The sequence below is a fragment of the Marmota flaviventris genome, chromosome X (genome assembly GCF_047511675.1).
Source record: "Marmota flaviventris isolate mMarFla1 chromosome X, mMarFla1.hap1, whole genome shotgun sequence".
Taxonomy (NCBI): Eukaryota; Metazoa; Chordata; class Mammalia; order Rodentia; family Sciuridae; genus Marmota; species Marmota flaviventris.
The window spans coordinates 128,397,516-128,418,504 of record NC_092518.1 but is presented as its reverse complement, the minus strand read 5'-3'; the positions used below and the strand labels follow the sequence as shown (position 1 = coordinate 128,418,504).

The 20,989-nt window shown below is 35.7% G+C and overlaps 1 protein-coding gene across 10 annotated transcripts in view; it reads right to left on the bottom strand.

Annotated features, from left to right (window-relative positions):
• Fmr1 (fragile X messenger ribonucleoprotein 1) overlaps positions 1-20,258 on the bottom strand; it is a 38,927-nt gene extending 18,669 nt beyond the window's left edge. For 9 of the 10 annotated variants that reach the window (XM_071606888.1, XM_027924115.2, XM_027924117.2 and 6 more), the window contains exons 1-9: positions 20,095-20,258; positions 10,650-10,702; positions 7,469-7,562; positions 4,900-4,971; positions 4,497-4,645; positions 3,345-3,438; positions 3,143-3,259; positions 845-1,015; positions 677-755 (exon numbers count right to left, since the gene is read on the bottom strand). In XM_071606888.1, the coding sequence (XP_071462989.1) occupies positions 677-755; positions 845-1,015; positions 3,143-3,259; positions 3,345-3,438; positions 4,497-4,645; positions 4,900-4,971; positions 7,469-7,562; positions 10,650-10,702; positions 20,095-20,145 (880 nt within the window). In that variant the 5' untranslated portion in view covers positions 20,146-20,258. Of the gene's footprint in view, positions 1-676; positions 756-844; positions 1,016-3,142; positions 3,260-3,344; positions 3,439-4,496; positions 4,646-4,899; positions 4,972-7,468; positions 7,563-8,051; positions 8,164-10,649; positions 10,703-20,094 lie in introns of those variants that run through there. The other variant, XM_071606891.1, reaches the window with a different exon arrangement.
• Between the last annotated feature and the right edge of the window lie 731 nt (positions 20,259-20,989).

Sequence of the window (20,989 nt, the reverse complement as noted above, 5' to 3'; positions counted from 1 at the left end):
ATTAAACATGTACAGGCAATAGGTCTCAATCATACTTACAAATTAAAATCATATTTAATTTCCTTGATAAAATTACACCTGTTTTTGATATGTTATACTAAAAATACCTGCAGCATTTGGGAGGGTTGGTGAAATGTTCTTAGGTATTTGCTGACACTCATGATGGTGATGGTCATCGAACAGTACTCAAAAGTTAAAATAAGAAGTTACCAGTAACTTTGCAGAAAGTCCCAGAGACATTTAGTTACTTCTGGCTTAAAAACGTACTAGATTTAAGAAACTTGCATTCAGATTGTCAAGTTGAGATAATTAAAATTAATGCTATATTTTATAGCCCTCTTAGGGAAATCAAATACCTATCTACTATGAATTATAAAGATACCAACTATCATTCATTAAAAAAAAAAACAGTCAATTTTAAGATAGAGACACTATACAGTGAGAAGTCTGGTTTTAACTACCAAAGCACTCTCCTTTGCATACATTCTGATAATATAATCTGAGTATGATACCCAGTAAACACTTTCTCAACATGGTAGCAACAGACCATATTTCAAAGACTGCAATTCAATTAAGTGATACTCCCGAGTGAGGAAAAATTGGATTCTATTGGTATAAAAATTGTTTACCTGAATTTTATTTTTGTGGTGCATGTTAATGGTTATTTCTGACTCACCTACTAAGTTTCTTGGAACTTGTATGACATCTTCAGCAAATTCAAGAAAGCTTCTAGCCTTTTTCACTGCATCCTGATCCTAATAAAAAGGGGGAAAGTTTCAAGACAAAATGATCAACCAGCAGCAACACTGATTTGGGGCAGGGGGCTAGTTAGTAAAATATTTACCTCTCCATAAATATGAAACGTGCAGGTATCTTCATCTAGATCAATAGCAGTGACCCCAGGTACTTTTCTAGCTTGCTGAATATTAGCACCATGAGTACCAATTGCTAGACCCATCAGATCTTCTCGTACAATAAACTGTTCATGAAACCTTGAGGCAAGCTGCCTTGAACTCTGAAGAGAAATACACATCTGATGAATACGCTTTATCAACTATTAAGACAACTGTATTTAGGTCAGCCATGTAAATTATCTTGACCCTGTATATTGGGGCCTATAAATTAGTTTCAGTTGAAAATTAATTTTAGAAAAGATTTCCCACAGCATAAGTACTTTTTAGGTTATTACTGAAGGTCTATGCCATTTGATATTAAAGGAAAGAACTTGTCGACAATTTTCCAAGGTAACTTTTGAAAACCTATTTGCAAGGCTGCCTTAGTTAACCAATATCAACAATTCAGCAATTAAGAAGCAGATCAAATGTTCCCAAATAAACACCAGCTCACTGGATCTGACAGACTCAATATTGTTTAGGCAAAACACTGAAAATGTCATCTTTATAGAACATTTTATTTTTACTTAAGGATATTATTTTTTTTCCCTGGAAATAGTACATATTTAGGACTTAGTATCACTAGGTATTGTGTTCTAAACATCCCTCTCTTTAAATGATGGCATCAAAAGAACATATTCCATTTTCTCCAAACCTAAGAAAAGGAATTTTAAGACTTGCTGTCATAGAAGTTAAATTGATTACAGCATGCCAAAGATTTAAAACTTATCTCACATATGCATCTGAAACCTAAAATTAGAGCAGAGTCTGTAAGACCTTATGATCTGGATCCACAAGTATAATGAGCTCTTTCAAATATATTCAGTAATGACAAAACTAAATTCCACTGATACCCCAAACTTGTGGATAATCACTGTCTTTTAAATAGTATATAAAATTTTAATGTTTAGTTCTAGCATGCCATTAATGCAAACCAAACGTATTAGTGGCTCATGTTGAAAATGGGAATTTCTTATAGGAATATGTGAATCTCTTTAATATTAGTAGTGAAGGAAGATAGGCATGCACACTAGTTCTCATTATTCAACACACCTGATAATTGAATGAATATACCTAAATGTAAATAATTTTATAAGTACAATTTCCATTCTTTTAGATTAGAGTAGTAAAATTCATTAAATATTTCTAGGACTTTCCAAGAAGTCATGCTTTTTGAGTACGGGTTCATTAACCTGGTTCCTTCTTTTCACTGATGATTCACTGATAAATGGTAAGCCAAAGATTAAGAAGAGGCATATGCGTGTATTTTATAATACTCACAATAAAAGTAAGAAGGCTGCTCTGGCATATAAATTATAAGACAATCACTAAAGAAACCACAAAATTGTGAACACAGGGACATTGAGAAAGAATGAGAAAAACAAAACAAAACACAACCAATCAAAAGACCTCCATGGCCATAAGGAAAACAAAGTAAAATTTTCCTCTCTTGCTATCAGTTCAGTAATCACACATCAAGTTGGAATGTAGCAAATTTCGTAGGGTTTTACAAGAATATAGCCTTGACTACCTTCTCTCCAAAACTTCAGATTGGAACTTCTTTTTTTTTTTTTTTTAAATATTTCAACTGATGCTTTTCCCCTGATGAAATGAATAATGATAAGGAAATCTGGATTTTGACAGTAATCTACTTGAGTTGGCACACTGAACCATAATCCATTTAGTTTCTATGGTAATGGATGGAAATACTAGACTGTTATCAATGAAAATAAATGTATGATGATGGAAATTATAGGAGAATTAATAAAAGTAGATAAAATGCACCTTAAGAGACGAAATAGTAAGTAAGGGAAATAGCCTCTGGCAGGAATCTGAAGACAGGAGTTTTAAAGAATGACAACCAATTAGAATGAAGAAGTTCTATACCCTTTTAAACAGAGATAAACATACATAATGAAAGGAATATGATTAGATATTTTAATAATTTCTAGTACTTTAATGATAACATGTTATATGGAAGAAGCATTACCTCATTTTATTAGCAGCTTTGACAAACTTACAGTAAAAGTGCATTGACCAGAAGTCCCATCAAATATATGAACTGCTTAATTTTGAAACATCAGGCAAGAAAACTTTACTATGATTATGATTCATACAATTTAGCTTTCTAAGCTAAAATGAATTATTAAGAAATACTAAATGAATGACAAGCTGCCCATATTCAAGTTTTGGAATTGTACATTTTACTCAAGGTAGCCTTACAAGTAGTGCTAGGAAAAGTGACATACCTCCAGCTGCTTACTAGCTTCTTCATTTCTCAGTATCAGAGACAACTTAGTGCGCAGACTTCGAAAGTGCATGTCAATCAACATATGTGCTCGCTTTGAAGTGACTTCATTGATGGACTAAATGATTAAGTTAACAACGTTATTATCAAAGCAAATTCCCCAAATGAAACAAACCAAAAATAGACAACTTGGAAACACTCACCAAAATGACAAGCTGATAATTTTCTGGATCATAAGTTACAGAGAAGGCACCAACTGCCTTTTTAAAGTCCTTATGTGCCGATTCTTTAGCACACCTAGAAATAAAAAGAAACCCATTGTTGAGTGATTACTAACTACTGGCAAAAATATATTCAGATTTATACTTAGGATAATCATGGATTCGTATTAAATTTTATTTATGCAAAATACATTATATCCATTTAAAAGATTAGTTCCTTTGTTGTGTATCTTGAAACAGTCAAATCAAGCACTTGATTTTATAAAAAAAAAGAAAAAAAAGAAACATTTATGTTCTAAAGGAATTACTTGTGGGTTTAGATTATCAAAGGAAACATATTTAGGGAAACCACTCTTCTCTGTAGGCTTCCCAATTTTGGTTACATATAAGTCAGTAGATTCCTTGAGTCAATATTTGAAAATTTATGGGGATAGCTATTGGGTATCTAATTTTGTTTTGGTTTTCCTTTAAAACAGATGATAAATTTGAAGGAAAGAAAAAAAGAAAAAGAAGTATGAATGAGAAGGCAGAAAATTTACATATAAATACAACCTCTAGAATAAAAAAAGGATTTCTATGTATTCTGATCTGCAATTTATCTGAGTTGCAGTATGTCCAAATCAAACTTACTATATGCCCTTGATAAAATTTTGAAAAAGTAATCTCTTATCTGAAGTCTTTAGCCATTACTCCATATCAAATATTATAAACATATCTTCAATCTTTTTTAACCCTGCTTAGAGCATTTATTTAAAAATATTTTAGCTAAAGGGGAAAAATCTGGAGAAACTTTCGTAGTCTAGAATTTGATTTGTCAAAATCGTAATATTTATTTTTATTAGTTCTGAAATCTTGAAATTTACAAAAATGTTAGTTTATTTTACAAAACAAATATATGTTATGTACATTAGTTATGTATCTTGCCAACTAAGTTTACAAGCACCAAGTCTGGCTGTGATTATATAACTAGAAGAAACAAAATAAGTTCTTTTCAAATTATTTTTCAGACCAAACCATCTTTTGCCAAAGCTTACTGAACTTAAAAATTGACTTGTACTATTTTAAAATTTATATTCTTTTAAATTCACTGCATATCATCTGCATGTTCTCACCATTTCTTGTGTATAAACTTACATTTGTCTTAAGTCTTCTGGCACCTCAAGTTTGATCTTATGGAAAGTATCTTTTGTAGCAGGTTTGTTTGGATTAACCGATCGTAGACGCTCAATCGTGACAATTTCATTGTATGTAGCATCACATGCTGCATATTCTATCACATAAAACTGAGAAATACATAAAATCATTCCTTCTCACAGTTTTTTTAAAATCAAGAGCAAAAACTTATACCTATTGAATTATTTTCAAAATTAATTCTTTACAGAAAAAATCAATAAACTTAAATATACTGAACATATAGTGAAAACATTATAGAAAAGTGACTCAAATTTGGTATTAATTCAAATACAAATTCAAACTGAAATGTAGTGTCTGGGTTTAGAGAAGTATAAGAAAAAAATTTAAATTAGCATTTTCCTACCTCACCCTTTATCATCCTCACTTTAGCTAACCACCAACAGCAAGGCTCTTTTTCATTTGCTCTGGAATAAACCTACACAAAAATTGCAACACAGAATATTTATGATTAACATAATATAAAAATTTATACATTATCAGACATTGAGGAAATTTTCTTAAAATGCCTGTCATTCAAATAATATGCCATATGCTTTCAAACAAATTGTATCCTTGTCTCTACCCTGAGCTACACAAAGATACATAATCAGAAACTACCTGAGATTGCCTGGGAGCTCCCTATTAAAAGCAGTTCACCTAGTTCTCTGTTCTACTTCAGTAATACTCAGTACTCTGAACAGGTATGCTTAAGAAAGGCTGATTGTTCATAAACGTGGGCACTTTCCTTAGCTACCTAGTGAACTACAAAAATGTATCTAAAATGTACAAACTTGCTTTTGTTTTATTCAGATAAGCAACTAAAGTAATCAGAAGTTACTGACTCTGGCCTACTGCCTTGTCACTAACGGGTAAGATCACTAACTGACCAACCACTCAGCCCACTAGGGATACCACCCTGTCCTTCTTGTTTTCTGGGGACTAAATGGACAGATCCTTGGTTACTGTCGGGACTCCTGCCTCCTCTCCACTAAAAAGGACAAATCCACGCTGGCAATCTTCTGGATATCACATTCCTGCTCTCTCACACACTGTGGACCAGTTCTTCTAACCGATCTCTCTGGTGACCACTTCAAAGTTCACTTACGATGTGCAGCATGGAACCTTTGGTGAAGACACTAGCAAATCATGGTTAATAGGAAAAGAAACAATACAATATATATGTTGAGAGATAGAAATACTCAGAAGCAGAAAGTAGAAGCAGGGAGGACAAGAGGGGTAGAGAGGAAAGGCCCCAAGAGGAGAGAGAGGTACCGAATCTAAGGTTGACAAGCAGGTCAAGGCTCAAACTTGTCTCCCCTTTACAACTAGAGTTAATGGTTATATAACTCAACGTACCTTTCCTTCTGGCCTCCACTGCTCTCTAGACTCTGCTCTAGCCAAAGAAATAACCTGAACTGTTACGTAATACAGTGAGGTTATCCTAGCAACAGCATCTCAATGACTTCCACATGTCATGTGACTACAGAGAAAAACAAAAAGGTCCACTTTACCCCTTCAGCAAACACTATTATGAGTACTACTGATACAGACAGACCAAAAGACTTGGCCCTTGTTTTCAGAGAGCTTGTAATCTTCTGGGTAAGTAGACAGTGAAAAGTCTTGAAATATAGATAACATTTCTGTTCCCTATTATGATCCCTTGCAAAACCAAGCCCCATTGCTTATACCTAGCAAGTATTCAGAACATGTTTGGTAAATAAATAATACTTTATTTATATTTTTAAATTATAGAAAACAAACCAGGCCTGGACATCGAGACCTTCCCTAATTACTCTCTAAAGTAGCAGTCCTGCCCCTATATTACCTTTCATCTCGGCTTTTTTTTCCTTCATGACTTTCACTTGCCATGATAATAGCTATCCTCACTAGAATGTGACCTTAACAAAGGCAGAGACTCTGTCTTATTTTGTTGCACCTTTGGTACCTAGAGTAGAAAATAAGAATTCAAGTACAAGGACCTAGTACCATTTTGCCTTACCTCTATATATGTGTACTTAGTTGCTTTCTTCATATTTTAAATACACATGAAGTTACAGTTACTAATAAGGCATTATGCTAAGTGTTATGCAGAAAAAAGAGAAGTAGCTCACAATGAAATATGAAAGGGTAGGAAGGCAATGGATGATGCTACACAAATTAACACAAAAGAGATTATAAGTGCCTTAAATACAAAACCAATTTCTAATGAACAGAGAATCATAAACACAATGATTCTGATCATGCGCTAAATCTCCATAGCAACTCTTGGTCAAACAGCTCAATGGCAGATGACCAGGTTGTTCACAGTATATTCTATGAAAAAGATTTTATCCATATGTATCAACTGAGAGCTGTAGGTTTTTAAAAAATACATCAGGAAAATTCACTGCTACAGAAATAAATTTCAGGTCACCGCTCTATTAAACAGAATGATTTGTTTTGTTTGTAAAATAAATTTTCCTAATACATTTTGCTTAAAACAGGGATACAGTTATAAATAAACATTATTTAAATAAAAATTCACATATGGAAGGAAAGGGAAAAGTACTAATGGGCAAAAGAACTTGGGGCAGTGACTTTTAAAGACATTCCCTGAGAGGGGCTAGAGATGTTGGCTCAGTGCTAGAGCACTGACCTAGCATGTATGAAGCCTTGAGTTCAATGCCCAGTACTTAAAAAAAAAAAAAAAGACATTCCCCGAGTTCTACTGAAATAGACAACCTTAAGCATTGTATAATTTTATATTATTTCAAATCATTATTAAGAAGGGCAGGTCAAAAGCACATATCTACCTCAGTTATGAAACTCAAGTTATGAAACTCAAGGCAGCTTAAATAGTGCATAAAGCAAGGTAGAGATAGATATATAAAAAGTGAAGGCAAATTAAATACACAACTCCTTCCATACTTAATGCTATGGCAGGGGGAACTCACCTCAACTTCATCACTTTCATTTATATCTTTATTATAACCTACAGGTGGTGGGAATCTCACATCATGGAATGGAATCTGTCTCTCTGGCTGCCAGCTGAAAATAAACAAACATGTAATTATTTAACATGCTTTTGGTGTGTAAATCTAACAGTGACCTCACTGCCATTAATTTTTGATTAAGTGTAACCCTCGATTTCTAGTTTAAAGAAACAAATGCTTTTAAAATGGCCAGTTTTTGCTGAGTATAATGGCAATATAGACACATTTCAACAAAGTCTGCATGCAGCATAGCAGCCTAGTACTTCCACTTGGAATATTTCTCTAAACACAATAGATCAACAATTTATTTTCAAAAAAAGTCTTTCTTCAATAATTTCAACTTCTATGAGTTTTAAATATTAAGGACATAACAGAAATTTCCTTTGATGCTTAAATTAAATGTTAGTATCAATAACTGTTAGTAATATCATCAACATACTTGTACTTGCAAAGGAATTTTAACCACATTCCAATAATCAAAGAAACTGCCCTCTAATTCCCAAGCAAAATGGGGCAGTCAGCACATTAGCAATTCACAACTCACTTTTCCCCCTTTAAATTTTAGATCCCACGAGGCGGTCAATTCCATGGGTAGCTGGCTGCTGATCAGAATGACGTATCAGCATGCACTGGGTTGGTGGGGGTCTCCTAAACCACAGAAACCCGATGGAGATAGCCTATAGGAGTTCAATTAAGTTGTCTATGTTTTGTAATTTAAAATGATAAGGAAAACTTTGAAAGATACCAACTTATTCTTTCATACCCAAAAAGATTATAAATTATTAAAAGAAAATTTGTAAAACACTGGAGGATTCAACTGCTGGAGCAGTCACTTCTGGGTTCTTTCTGGGGTGTCTCATCAGCAAATATTACAATTTGTTCTATGTCTAAAGTCTACGTTATGTTAAGGGGCTTTCTTAGTAAAATCCTAATGAGGAAAGTGCTGATTTTTTTTAAAAGGATATAAGAGGGCAAGTGATTAAGTCAGAATTTGTAGACATCTGAATAGCACTGAAATTAGCAGAACCCTCCCCCTGACTTATTACACACACTTGAAAACTATAGAAACTTTTAAAAAAAGAGTCTTTACTTGAGAAAAGCCTTTTTATACAAACTGAAAATTAGTGGCTTTAACATGTTACAAAATCATTAGTAAATTTGTAATGCATGTAATAATGCAAAATATAATTTTTTTGGTTCCAATGAAGGAAAATTATTTAAATTCTTAAGTGTATAGTGATAAAAATTCAAATTCATTATTTAAAAATGTGAAATATGGAAGGTAAAAACAAAGCACCTAAAACAATCTGGTATAATAGTAAAGCAGTGTTTCTTTATGACTGACAGGAAAGAAAGAATAAATCTCAACTAAAGTTCTTTGAAACACTGTTCAAACATTCTCCAAGAAGACAAAGAAAAACTGATGCTCTACTTCAAATTCTCAGGACTACAGACACAGCTTGAAGAGATACTTTTATGCAGATGTGATACAGGAGATAAATAATTAGGAGGGGAACAGAATAATTTTATATTTACAGTAGAAATCTGGTTGAAAAATCAAAGAGAACTGATCTGATAAATTAATGTATAAACTAGACACATTTTGACATAAATGGAGGTAATGAGTATTTGCTTAATACTGTAAATTACAGACAACAAGAGAAACTAACTCTCCTATTATGGCAAACAGTGTTAACCTAGTAAAGGGATAAGAGTATAACTGCAAGAAAAAAATTACTCTCCAAGTTATCAAACATTCCTCCATTAGAGGTATGATAATATTGTCGCCTACTATATAACCAGATACTCAAAAAAGAAAAGTGGCAAATGCTGAAACTTTGGGATTTAGGTATGCAAAGAAAAAGACATTCTATTATTCAAACTTGTATTGTGGACTGAGATTACCAGGGAACAGGTTTAGATATTCTCAACCCTTTTACTTCCATCTCTCTAAATGTATCTCAGGCATCTAAGGATACTACTACTTTGTCCTGCTACTAACTAAAGAACCAACTTACAATCTAATTACAAGAGTTGCTAGACACTAAATGCAGACTTGCACTTAATTTCTTAGAGCATGTTTTTATTTATTGTTCAGTACATCTGGGTCATGTACTACATTTTAGCAGATTTATTGAGAAAAGAGTCATAAACCATATAATCCACCAATTTCAGTGTACAATTTAGTGGCTTACAGTATGTTCACATATATGCACAATCATTACTAGTAATTTTAGAACATTTTCATCATCTCAGACAAGTACTAAGCAGGCACTAATCAACTTTCTGTCTCTACATATTTGTAGCCTGCTTTTGATATACTATTACTTCTCTTAGTACATAAAAACCCAAACTTCTAACTGTTGGTCGTTTATCAGTATTCAGCAAAATCCCAAAACTGTGGCCCCACTTACACTTTAGTTTATAGCTACTTCTTTTTTTTTTTTTTTTTTGGTACTGGGGATTGAACCCAGGGCCTCATGCATGTGAAGCAAGTACTCTACCAACTGAGCTATATCCCCAGCCCCTATAGCTACTTCAGTATATTGAACAATTACTATGAAAATAGCCTTTGTTAGTATTCAAAAAATGTGTCAAAAGACTTGCCTCCCCCAATAAAATGTTAACATCTATACTTTAGTACAACTAATATTTCCAGATAAATATCTTTATTTTCTGATATAACTAAAGAATGCAGAAAAGATCTTATTATTATTGATTATAAATATATGAAGGTAATGGTAAATATGACTTTCTGATAAAATATACTAGCCAACTAAAAACATTAGTTTTAGATTTAATGTTACAAAACCCAGATGATTTTGTGGCCAATATCCATAAATCCCTTCATTTTCATCTTTTACAAAAATTACAAATATTCCTATTTACTAATACAGAAGATTCTGGTTTCTTTTTCAGTCAAAGGGACTAAATCAAGCATCAAGATTATACGATAGGGAGCTCCTAAGTCATTAACAAGAACAGTCATCCCACTGATTTAACAGTTGTTCAGGAACTTCTTGGTCAGTAATATGAAAAACATTCAGACTAGACTTGAATTTTAAAGATAAAAAGCAAACAGAGAAATCATCATAAAATATTACATGATCTGAACATTAAAACTATATATTAAGACACTTACTTGTTTTCAAATGCAACTGTTATTGAATCTTCATGAACATCCTTTACAAATGCCTGTAAAAAAACACAATTAACTCAAGACCATTTTTAGTTAAATTTTAGAGATACTAAACATTCTATGCTGAAGAATAAAATGGAGCATTGAGGAACAAGTTTGTTTTTGAGGTTTATTCATCCATTTATCACGTCTATATTGCCACCTACTATATGGTATACTCTAGGAATAGAAACAGTTAAAACACTAAACAAGAAAAATTGCTCCACAGAGGTCAGAATCTCATAAGAGAGTTAAGTACAATGAAAATTACAATGTGGTGGTGAGTATAAAGCTGGAGGTACACTTTGGGATAGTATTATTCAAAATTAAGAAACTTGTTCCAGGGGCTGGGGTTGTGGCTCAGCAGTAGAGTGCTCGCCCCGCATGTGTGAGACCCTGGGTTCGATCCTCAGCATCATATAAAACTTGTTCCAGAGCCATATGTCAGCCAGCATAGATGTGTTGCAGTCTATGAACAAATGCTATTTCCTTCCTATTGACCTTCGCCTCTTTTCACCTAGTTATCTTCTATTGATTTTTCAGGTTTCAATACAGATGCCCCTTTCTATGAAAACCTAGAAGACTAGGTTAAATCCCTATCCTCTGCTTTCTCAGCATTCTGTGCTTATCCCTACTATAAGCTTACTCCACTATATTATTGTTCATTTTCTCACTAACAGTAATATTGGGTGTTTTGGGGTCTTATTTACTTATACTATGGACTGAACCTAGGGGTGCTTTACCAATGAATACATCTCCTTTCTTCTTCTTACCCCCTTTTTTTTTTTTTTGACAAGGTCTTGCTAAGTTGCTGAGGCTGGCCTCCAACTTGCTATCCTCCTGCCTCAGCCTCGCAGAGTTGCTGGGATCGCAGGCATATGCCACCATGCCACCAGGTCTTATTTTATTTAGTTATTTTCCAGAGTGCCTAGTATTAACTCAATGTACTAGGTACTAGGCAGATAATTGCCTAAGAAGTTGCTCTGCCAGCCCTGGGAAAAATTGTGTGTGGTGTTGGTGGTGGTAGATTGATAAGGGAAACTTATTGAAAGAGGTCAGGTTTCTACTAAACCTCAAAGAATAAGGGAAGAATTAGCTAACCAAGGGAATGTAGGATACAGAAGCATTCTACCAGGTCAAAGAGGCAGAAAGAACAAAAGCTCAGATTATGAGAAACAGCTTTAAATGTGTTAGAAATAAATTCTTTATCAACAAGGAAGTCAAGAAAACTCAATGGGGAAAGAATAAGTGTTTTCAATAAGTGGTGTTGAGAAATTGGATATCCATGCAAAACAATAAACTTTGAACTTTTTACCTCACACCACATAGAAAAATCAACTAAAATACATCAGATACCTAAATGTAAGGGCTAATGCTATGAAATTCTTAGGGAAAAACAGTAAATCCTTGTGATTTGAGATATTAGATATCCATATTGGTTATCGGAAAGAAGATTGGTTTGGATTAAGACCATTCTTCAATGTCTGTATTCTCAGTAACTGGCACAATTTCTAGCATATAGTGGGCATCTTATAAATGTCTTGATAAACAAATATGTCTTCAAAAGTCTGATGCAAAAGGATTCTTTAAAATATGAAACTCCCCTTAATATCAAATTAAAGCATGTGAGTCAAACATTAACTAACAGTTACTAAGAAAAAACTATGGAAGCTGAGTCAAGACCATGGAAAATACTGATATGGAAGCAATTTATAAACAGAGACACCAAAGTTTGGCAATAATTTCAGGATGAATAAAAATAAAGTTATGTTTAAAAGAAAGTTTCCTTGTAAGAAAGATAAGGGTGGACTACAATGGCATCTCTGTGTTCTACAATACCTAAGGTAGGTAAATTATTAAATTATTTTTAGGTTAGGTGTGGTATATATCCTTTTAGTTGCTGGTTTAAAGGGGAAGAAATCCACATTTTCTTCCCATCATTCTGATCTTGCCTTTTTTCTTCTTCTTCTTCTGGTACCAGGGATTGAACCCAGGGACACTTAACTACAGAGTACATCTTTTTAAAAATATTTTATTTAGAAACAGGGTCTCCCTGAGTTGTTTAGGGCTCACTAAGTTGCCAAGGCTGGCTTTGAACTCAAGATCCTCCTGCCTCAGCCTTCTGGGCCTCTGGGATTACAGGCATGCACCACTGAGCCTGGCTGATCTTGCTTATTTTTCCTCAACTATAATTAAATTACCAACATTTTCTACAGCATATTTTGAAAATTATGGGCATGATATTTTGGAATACACCAGATTTTTCATAATAGTACATGACCTAGTGCTCTAAAAGGTTGTTTGCCTATTACTTCAGCAAAAACGTGGCTTGATACTGAGTTAGAAATACAGGAGTTGGTCACTCAGGCTCTAACATTTTATAAAGTATGTTATAAAAATTATGGTGAAAGGGGAAGATCCCCCAGCCCCCATTTCTTCCTTGTCTTTACATGACAGCTAACACCAAATTAACAATCTACATTTGGAAGATGGTGTTAGACCACTGACTAAAGTTAAGACTCAGCTGGGCATCATGGCACATGCTTATAATCCCAGCTTCTCAGAAGGAAGAGGCAGGAGGATCATGAGTTCAAGGCCAGCCTTGTGAACTTAAGACTGGCCCTGTCTCAAAATAAAATGAAAAGGTCTGGGGATGTAGCTCAGTGGTAAAGAGTCCTGGGTTCAGTCCCAAGCATCAATAAAATAAATAAAGTTAGGATTCCTGTTAGATGACTGATCCCTTATTTCCTACAAAGGGCCACTGCTTCTGTCTCCATTCTTGTCTAAAGTTCTATAATGTTTGCAAGTTCTGGCAGTAATTAACATTTGTTCTTTACTGTAAATTATATGCTAAAAATGGTAAATCCTGTTGTCAGAAAACAGAACCTTGTTACAGCTGGGTGAAACACTATTCTCAGTAAGTCAAGTGACTTCCAAGTACTGCTGCCCTTGTCTAAATCTGTGCAATCATTATAGTTACAGGTTATGTGTTATTTACATTAAAATTAATTAAAATTTAAATCATTCTCCCATTCACTCTTGCCACATTTCAAGTGCTCAATAGTAACATAAGGCTCAATGGGTGCTACAGTGGAGAGCAATGATTTAAAACATTTAATGCTGTTGATTTTTCAGACCCATCAAAGAAGTCCTTTAGTCAGATTTAGATTTATTAGTACATTGCTCTTTGCTTATTTTCCCTTATTTGCCTAAAATTTATTGCCCAGTTTAATCATACTTATTCATCACACTGCCTATTTCCTAAAATCAAATATTCCCTCAAAGGAGGAAGATCACAAGTATTGACTATTAAAAAAAAAGGAAGAAAGGAAAAAAGCTTTCATGGACTCTGAATGCAATTCCGGATGTACAGTGTCAAAAATGGTTTGAGTAATCATCACAGCCAAGAGGCCTGCTGCCTTTGAGTTAATGAGGCTTATCTGTATATAGATATTTGCATGATTGTTTCAAAATCAGTCATTTCTAGTCAATGTTTGCATATTAAATGAATACAGAAGGCATGTAATACCTTCTGGTTGCTGCTTTAATAAGTAGAATAAAAGAAACTGATCAGTAGTCTCTAGCCTGTGTGTGTGTGTGCAAGCACACAAACACACACACACACCAAGGACAAGTATATCCTGTGAGTGTAAATGTTTCACTAAAGCATCACTCCAAGAGTTCCATATCTTTCTACATTTCCTCATACTTTCTCCAACAACTCTCCTTATGTCCCTGCCCTCTCATACCCGCTCCAGCATCCACACTCATAGTCTTGTTCTCTAGCTGCCTCCAGAGCACTTCTCTAGCTGCCTCCAGAGCACTATCATCCCACCTACCAACTTGAAAACTACATTTTGCTGTGGTCACTACCTATCAGGCAAAGTTTGTAGAGAAGACAAGCTAAGGAAGATTCCCGTGAGGCTTCCAAAAGGTGGCAAATTTCATGAGAAAAATATGATTCTTTCTTATTTGTCCTGATCAAAAGATAACACAGATATAGATAAAACAGTATTAAATGAAAGCACAAAGGGAGTTTGACTATATTGTATGAAAGCTAGGGTTGTAACTGGGGTTACTGAACACAGTTAACCTAGGTTCAAAATATTAGCTCTGAATCTAACCTAGGTTCAAAGTATTAGCTAGCTCTACCACATTATAGCTGTGGTAATCTCCAATAAGTGATCTCCAATCATGAGCAGATTCCTCATTTGCAAGTTAGGAACTGGACCAGCCTAAAATTGTTATGAGTAATAACATCATACACATAGGTGACAATAAATGATAACAGGAAGAGAGGCATATTTCATCAAAGATGCAGAACCATAAATGTTTTGGATTTGCAAAAGTAACCTTTCAAGAAAAGTACACATTTTAAAAAAGGCTTTCATGGGGCTGCAAAACCAGGAGCCCCTGTCTATGACCAAAGACTGTGGTCTATGACCACAGATGTCAGTCACTCAACAGTTTTCCTTAGAAGTTATGACTTAGTCACTCAATCATAGCATAAGCCATGATTGGTGATATGGGAAAGTAAGTAAGTCTGAAAAAGAAGGATTTTAAAATTTGGATAGAAAAGGAAAAGGATATTTCCACAAAGACACTGAACACTAAAAGTTTATATTTAGATTTTGAAGGAAAAAAAAGTAATGAAAATCTTTGGGATTTGAAAAAAGTGATAAAATACATTTAAAAACTGATACAGGTTTTTGACCAGAGGAATAAGTAGAAAATTTAAATCACTGATCCTGGGATCCCTGATTTACTGACAACTGAGCCAAAGAGGCAATCACAAAACCATACTTATAAAAGTGTGTAACGACTAGAGGTATCCAACTCAAACATTACATTACTGGGACTGAAGAATGAAAGTGAGGAAACCCATCTGTATTTGGGTAAACTCTTCGTTCTCCTATTATACCTCATACCTCTTAACTTGGTAAACTATCTTACAAATAGGAGTCACTGGTCACAAGAAAGATTAATGTACAAAGAAGTTTCCAGGTAAATCCCACCACTAAACACAAGTACTACATATCAGTAGGTTTCTACTGACGACAGCACATGCAGTCTTAAAAAATTGTTTTTAGAGAAAACAAGATTGTAAAATATCCCTCCTAGAGTTGGACAGGATAGGAACACATGAAATGAGACAAAATAAGACTCCAACCCAAGGCTTCAAATATAAAGTGAGTTGTCACTTTGTATCCCTTTGTATATGGGCAGTAACAATGTAAAGAAACTTAACAGAAAGGGAAAAATACAATAATCCTCATCAACATTCCTTCCAACCATAGCACATGCCCAGAATACTTCATATGGGCAATTCCCATAAATTCTGAGAAAAATATGATTCTTTCTTATTTGTCCTGATCAAAAGATAACACAGATATAGATAAAACAGTATTAAACGAATTAGTAATTTTCCCTGTGTTTTAATTTTTGCATACTTCAGTTTTATGAGCTCCCAGTGTAAGTAACAAAAGCAAATGTCCTGGCAGGGCCAAAGAATTCTAACTTTATCTTTCCTTAATAGGCATTCAAATGAAGAATTACAGTATAATATGTAAAGATGCAAGAGTTAATAAATGGAACATTTTCTAATATCTTGTATCACAGTAGAAAATGGCAACATAACCATACAATTGTAGCTATAGGATGCTAAGGTACTGTTACAGTAACAAATACAAAGATTACAATGAAATTGAAAACTGGGCAGGAAATCAAGTCCAATCAATTTTTTTTAAGACTTATCTTTAAGAAGTCAAATGACCGATTTCAAATCCCAGATCTGAGCCTGAAGAACTCTGACATTTATTAGTAAATTACTTATCTAACTTCTATATACACCATTATCTAAAAAGTGAGACCAACAGTATATCTCATGATTCTGGGGAAGGAATTAATAAATGGAAAAAGGTAAAGCACCTAGTACAGTGTCTGGGGCCTTGCAAACACTCAGCACCTGTTACCTATTATCATAATTATGATGCTAATCATCTCAGGAAACAGATTCCCATGTTGGGCAGGAATGAGAACTTCAAGTCCTAGACCATGGAATTTTGCATTTAATTAATAATTTTGAGGTTATCAAGAGTATGAAATTGGAAAATATGCCATTCAAAGGGGGAAAGATGATGAATCCATGAATACAAACACTAAAAAGAGTACGTGGATTTTTAAGGATAAAATGTGGTTGACTTAATAATTCACTTCCTCAAAGTGCAGAATTACACATGTATGTAAAGTTAGCTGGGAAGAACTCAGATAAAACATGAATGCAAGTTTATCTGCATTTTATGGAAGTGTGTAAATTTATAAATTTTATGCAAGTTAATTTGTAATAAAACTGATTTATAGCAGGCAATGTAGCTAAAACATGTAAGGCCACCAATGTCTTTAAACATTTCCTCTTGACTGTACATTTTATATTTATTAGTTGCTAGATATAGTAATAATTCTCAGGAAATTAAAATCTGTCTTTAGATACCAAACTTAAAAAATAAGATATATTAAAGTATAATCTGTAATTACAATTACAAATTAACATAATGACACCATATTACATTAATGAATAGATACTAGCCACTATACTTTCAATTTATCCATCTTTAGTAATTTTCATACTAATGCATAAAACCTAGAAATATTTCTTAAGTATACATGCAGTGCCTTCATATTGGAATGACATGCATCCTACATCTAAAATGGATTCACTCTGAACACATCAAAACTCTTAATCCAAAGAAAACCATATTTGGAGCAGATGGCCCTAGAATAAAGACTGTATTTTAACATTATTATTCGCTTAGGAAATGCTTTGTAAAGATTTTATGAGGTACAAGGCAATGTTTCTTCATATCTTAAATAAAATACCCACAGGGCTCTATAAGTAGTACTTGTGACCAACACTTTCCAAGTTAAAAGAAATATGTAAGCATTAAAGTAGTCACGCTGGTTGTTACTAAGTCTAACTTTTAAGTTTTCATAATAAATACCAAAGGCAAAAATGAAAAGTGAACAGAGCTGTTTCAATCTTAGGGTTTAGGCTTCTTGATTTTTGTTAATTCTGAATTTTGAGCTTTAGTCAGTTTTTCAGAAAGAAATCATTCCTAGCACTTATTTTATTTAGTTTATACTGCATGTGCTCAGGAGAGACAGCACTATACTTTGGAATATGGTACTTTTGTCTTTTGTCAAAGTCTGAATTCATTTGTTATGAAGCTGTTTGACTTGTTTAGTTTTTGAAGGCTATTCTATCAATTTGTTGAACAAAGTTCCCATTTTACTCCATAATTGTAATATTTCTCCATAGTAGTTCATTTTTAAAAATTGTTCTTTACTTCCCATCTTTCCCGTCCACATCACCAGAAAGGCAACTCAATCTACAGCAATTTTCTAAGTCAGATGACTATTTAAAACTTTTTCATTATAGAAAATATTGTTCCATCAATACAGATCTTTGGAGGTTTTCTTAAAAATCAACCGTAATTAAATAAAACATAACAGCACTTTTTCTACATACATTTGTTCGAGAATTAAATTTTCTGTCATGGAATCAAAGGTCAACCATTCTTTTTCATCCACCTTCAAATTAAGTAACTTGCTTTAAGCATGTGAGAGAAAAAAGCAAAAAGAGAGGATATTTCTTATATTCCAGTCAGTCACTTTGCAAGCAAAATCACCACAGCAAGTTGTCTTCTAAAGCAAACCAGCTTCACCTTTTAGTAAGATTGGCATCTAAACTATCATAGATTAGAATACCGCTTAACTTTAGTCCCTGCTCATAAATTATAGTTAATGCCAAATCTCTAGTGACCAGAACTACCAATCTAGGACCCAGAATGCTTCTACACAAAGTCACCCTAGTAAACTGAAATGAAAATTTTGACTGCAGAGTCAAATGAAACAATTCTGCATTGGTAAGTTTAAGAGCATAAATGTGGAGGGTTTTTATTTTATTTTTTTCGAGACGGTCTTACCTTTTTGCTGAAAGTATGGAACTGTTTGCATACTTTACTTTTTCATGAAATATAGTTTTATCCAATGTCCCCATAAAATTGACAAGCACAAAATATATATTGAAGTCACATATTGTCCTATAGCCAAACATGCTCTACTGGAAACATTTTTCTATACGTTTGTAAATTGTGTTTCACAATGGAAATAGCTATTTTTCATGATTCCTTCCACGTGCATCTTCTGTTGCCAACAAAGTGTAGTAAGGTTGGATATTACTTACAGAAGTTACATTCAAGAGGAGATGAGAATTTATAGATTACTAGATCTACAGGAAGAAGGTACAAATGCATGCACTATGGCTACATCCAAATATTTAAACATTTAAGATATTAGTTGATATTCAATGAACTAAAAAAATGCAGTAAACTTACAAATGCCTATTTAAAACCACAACTAATACAGGCCACTGCAACTCTACAGAATCAAAGAGAATAAAAATCAAGTTCTTGAGTACAAAAAAATATTTCCAAACATCCCCTAGTAAAATTCCCTAGTAGTTATGCACTCCTAGTTAATTTCCTGAAGTTTCGTGGCATATATTCAGGTCTTTGAGGACTTAAATACAAAGAATTCTTTTAAGTAGCAAAGTTGCTAATGTTTTTAGGCGCTGAAGCATCTGGATTCCTGAATTTATCCCCATTTATAGAAAGGGAGGGGGTCCAGGAATATTCCCGATGGTCAACTTCTTTAATGCATCGCTCAGATATCTTAAGGTCTTCCTGAAACTTTTAGGTCTAAAATTTTCTCTGAAATTCACAAAGACAGGGCCACCAAAAAACAGTTGCCATTGTGATATGGTGCTGACTACTGCTTCTTACTACTCTTTCTCCACACCGCTCGTCCAGAACAGGGGCGCTCTCCCAAGTCCCAAAGCTGGGCCAGAACACTGGATCCAAAGGAGACCTGAAACCCTCTTGGCAAGGCAGGAGGCAGCCCCGATGGAGCGCCCCCAGCTCCTCCACAACTACCCACACGTCAGGCCCGGATACCGCCGACAGAGTACATTTGGGAAAGAAGGAAAAAGCGTTTCCTGTCACTTAGAACCCATTCTGGCCCTTCCCGCCGGGATCTCGTTTGTACCTGCCGCCGACCCTCGCCCATTTCTTTCCCTGGCCGGGCTTGGCCTCAGAAGGGCTCCCTCTTCTCCTTGCTTCTTTCTCATCCCGGTAGGCTCCAGGGCCTCTAATCGGAGACTGAGCGGAGCTCCAGGGGCTTCCTACAGGCCCTAAGTCTAGTCCTTCCCTCCCAAACAACATCCCGCCGAGTGCGTCCTGGACACCGGGAGCAGCGCTCCGAAAGAGGGCCCCAGGCCTGCCTTCTTGGAGACACCGAGAAGAAAAGGGAGGGAAGGCAGGACGAAGATGGGGCCTGCCCTGGAGCCAAGTACCTTGTAGAAAGCGCCATTGGAGCCCCGCACCTCCACCACCAGCTCCTCCATCTTCTCTTCAGCCTTGTTCGCGCCGGGAGCCCGCCCCCGAGAGGTGGGCAGCGGGCGCTCAAGGCCCAGCCGCCGCCGCCGCCGCCGCCGCCGCCGCCGCGCTGCCGCACGCCCCCCGGCAGCGGCGCCGCCGTCACCGCCGCCGCCCGCGCTCGCCGTCGGCTCGCCGCCCGCTCTAAGGCGGCCCTTCACCGGAAGTGAAACCGAAACGGAGACGAGCGCCTGACTGAGGCCGAACGCTCGGCCCGCTCCTCGTGTAAACAGTGAAACCGCGTCACGTGATTTATGCCGCCCCTCCCGCCGCGGGTTCGGCCCCCTCGGCCCCGCCCTCTTCTTCCTCACGGGCTGGGGAGGGCGCGCGTGCGCGCTGCTGGGAACTAGCTGGGACCGGGTCCGGCGTAGGGCGCGCGGGTTGGACGTGCGCGGGCTCGGTGTAGGGCGGGAAGGCGCGAAGGGCGGTGACAGGTCGAGCGGCCTAGCATCTACTGGGGAGGGCCAGAGCGCCGATTTGTGTAGAGCTGCAAGGGGGCCGTGGGAAAGGGCCTCCTATGGAGATCAACTGCATCCTGGGGCCGGGCAAGGATTAGACGGGGCTTTGATTTGGTTCACTTTTTTTTTCTCCCAAAGTAGCGCAGAGCCTGATTGAATTGGAGGTGGGACAAGAAAGGTGATGAATTAGATTTGAAAAGACTTTTAACTGTAACAGTGGCAAGCACACTGACCCTTCAAGGTACAGGGCAGAGAATAACACCCTTCCCCACTAAGAGATCTTGGGTTGTCTTGTGGGTACATTCTGTACCTTCTGAGTGGCACCGGACCACATACTCCTCTTTCCTCAATTCAT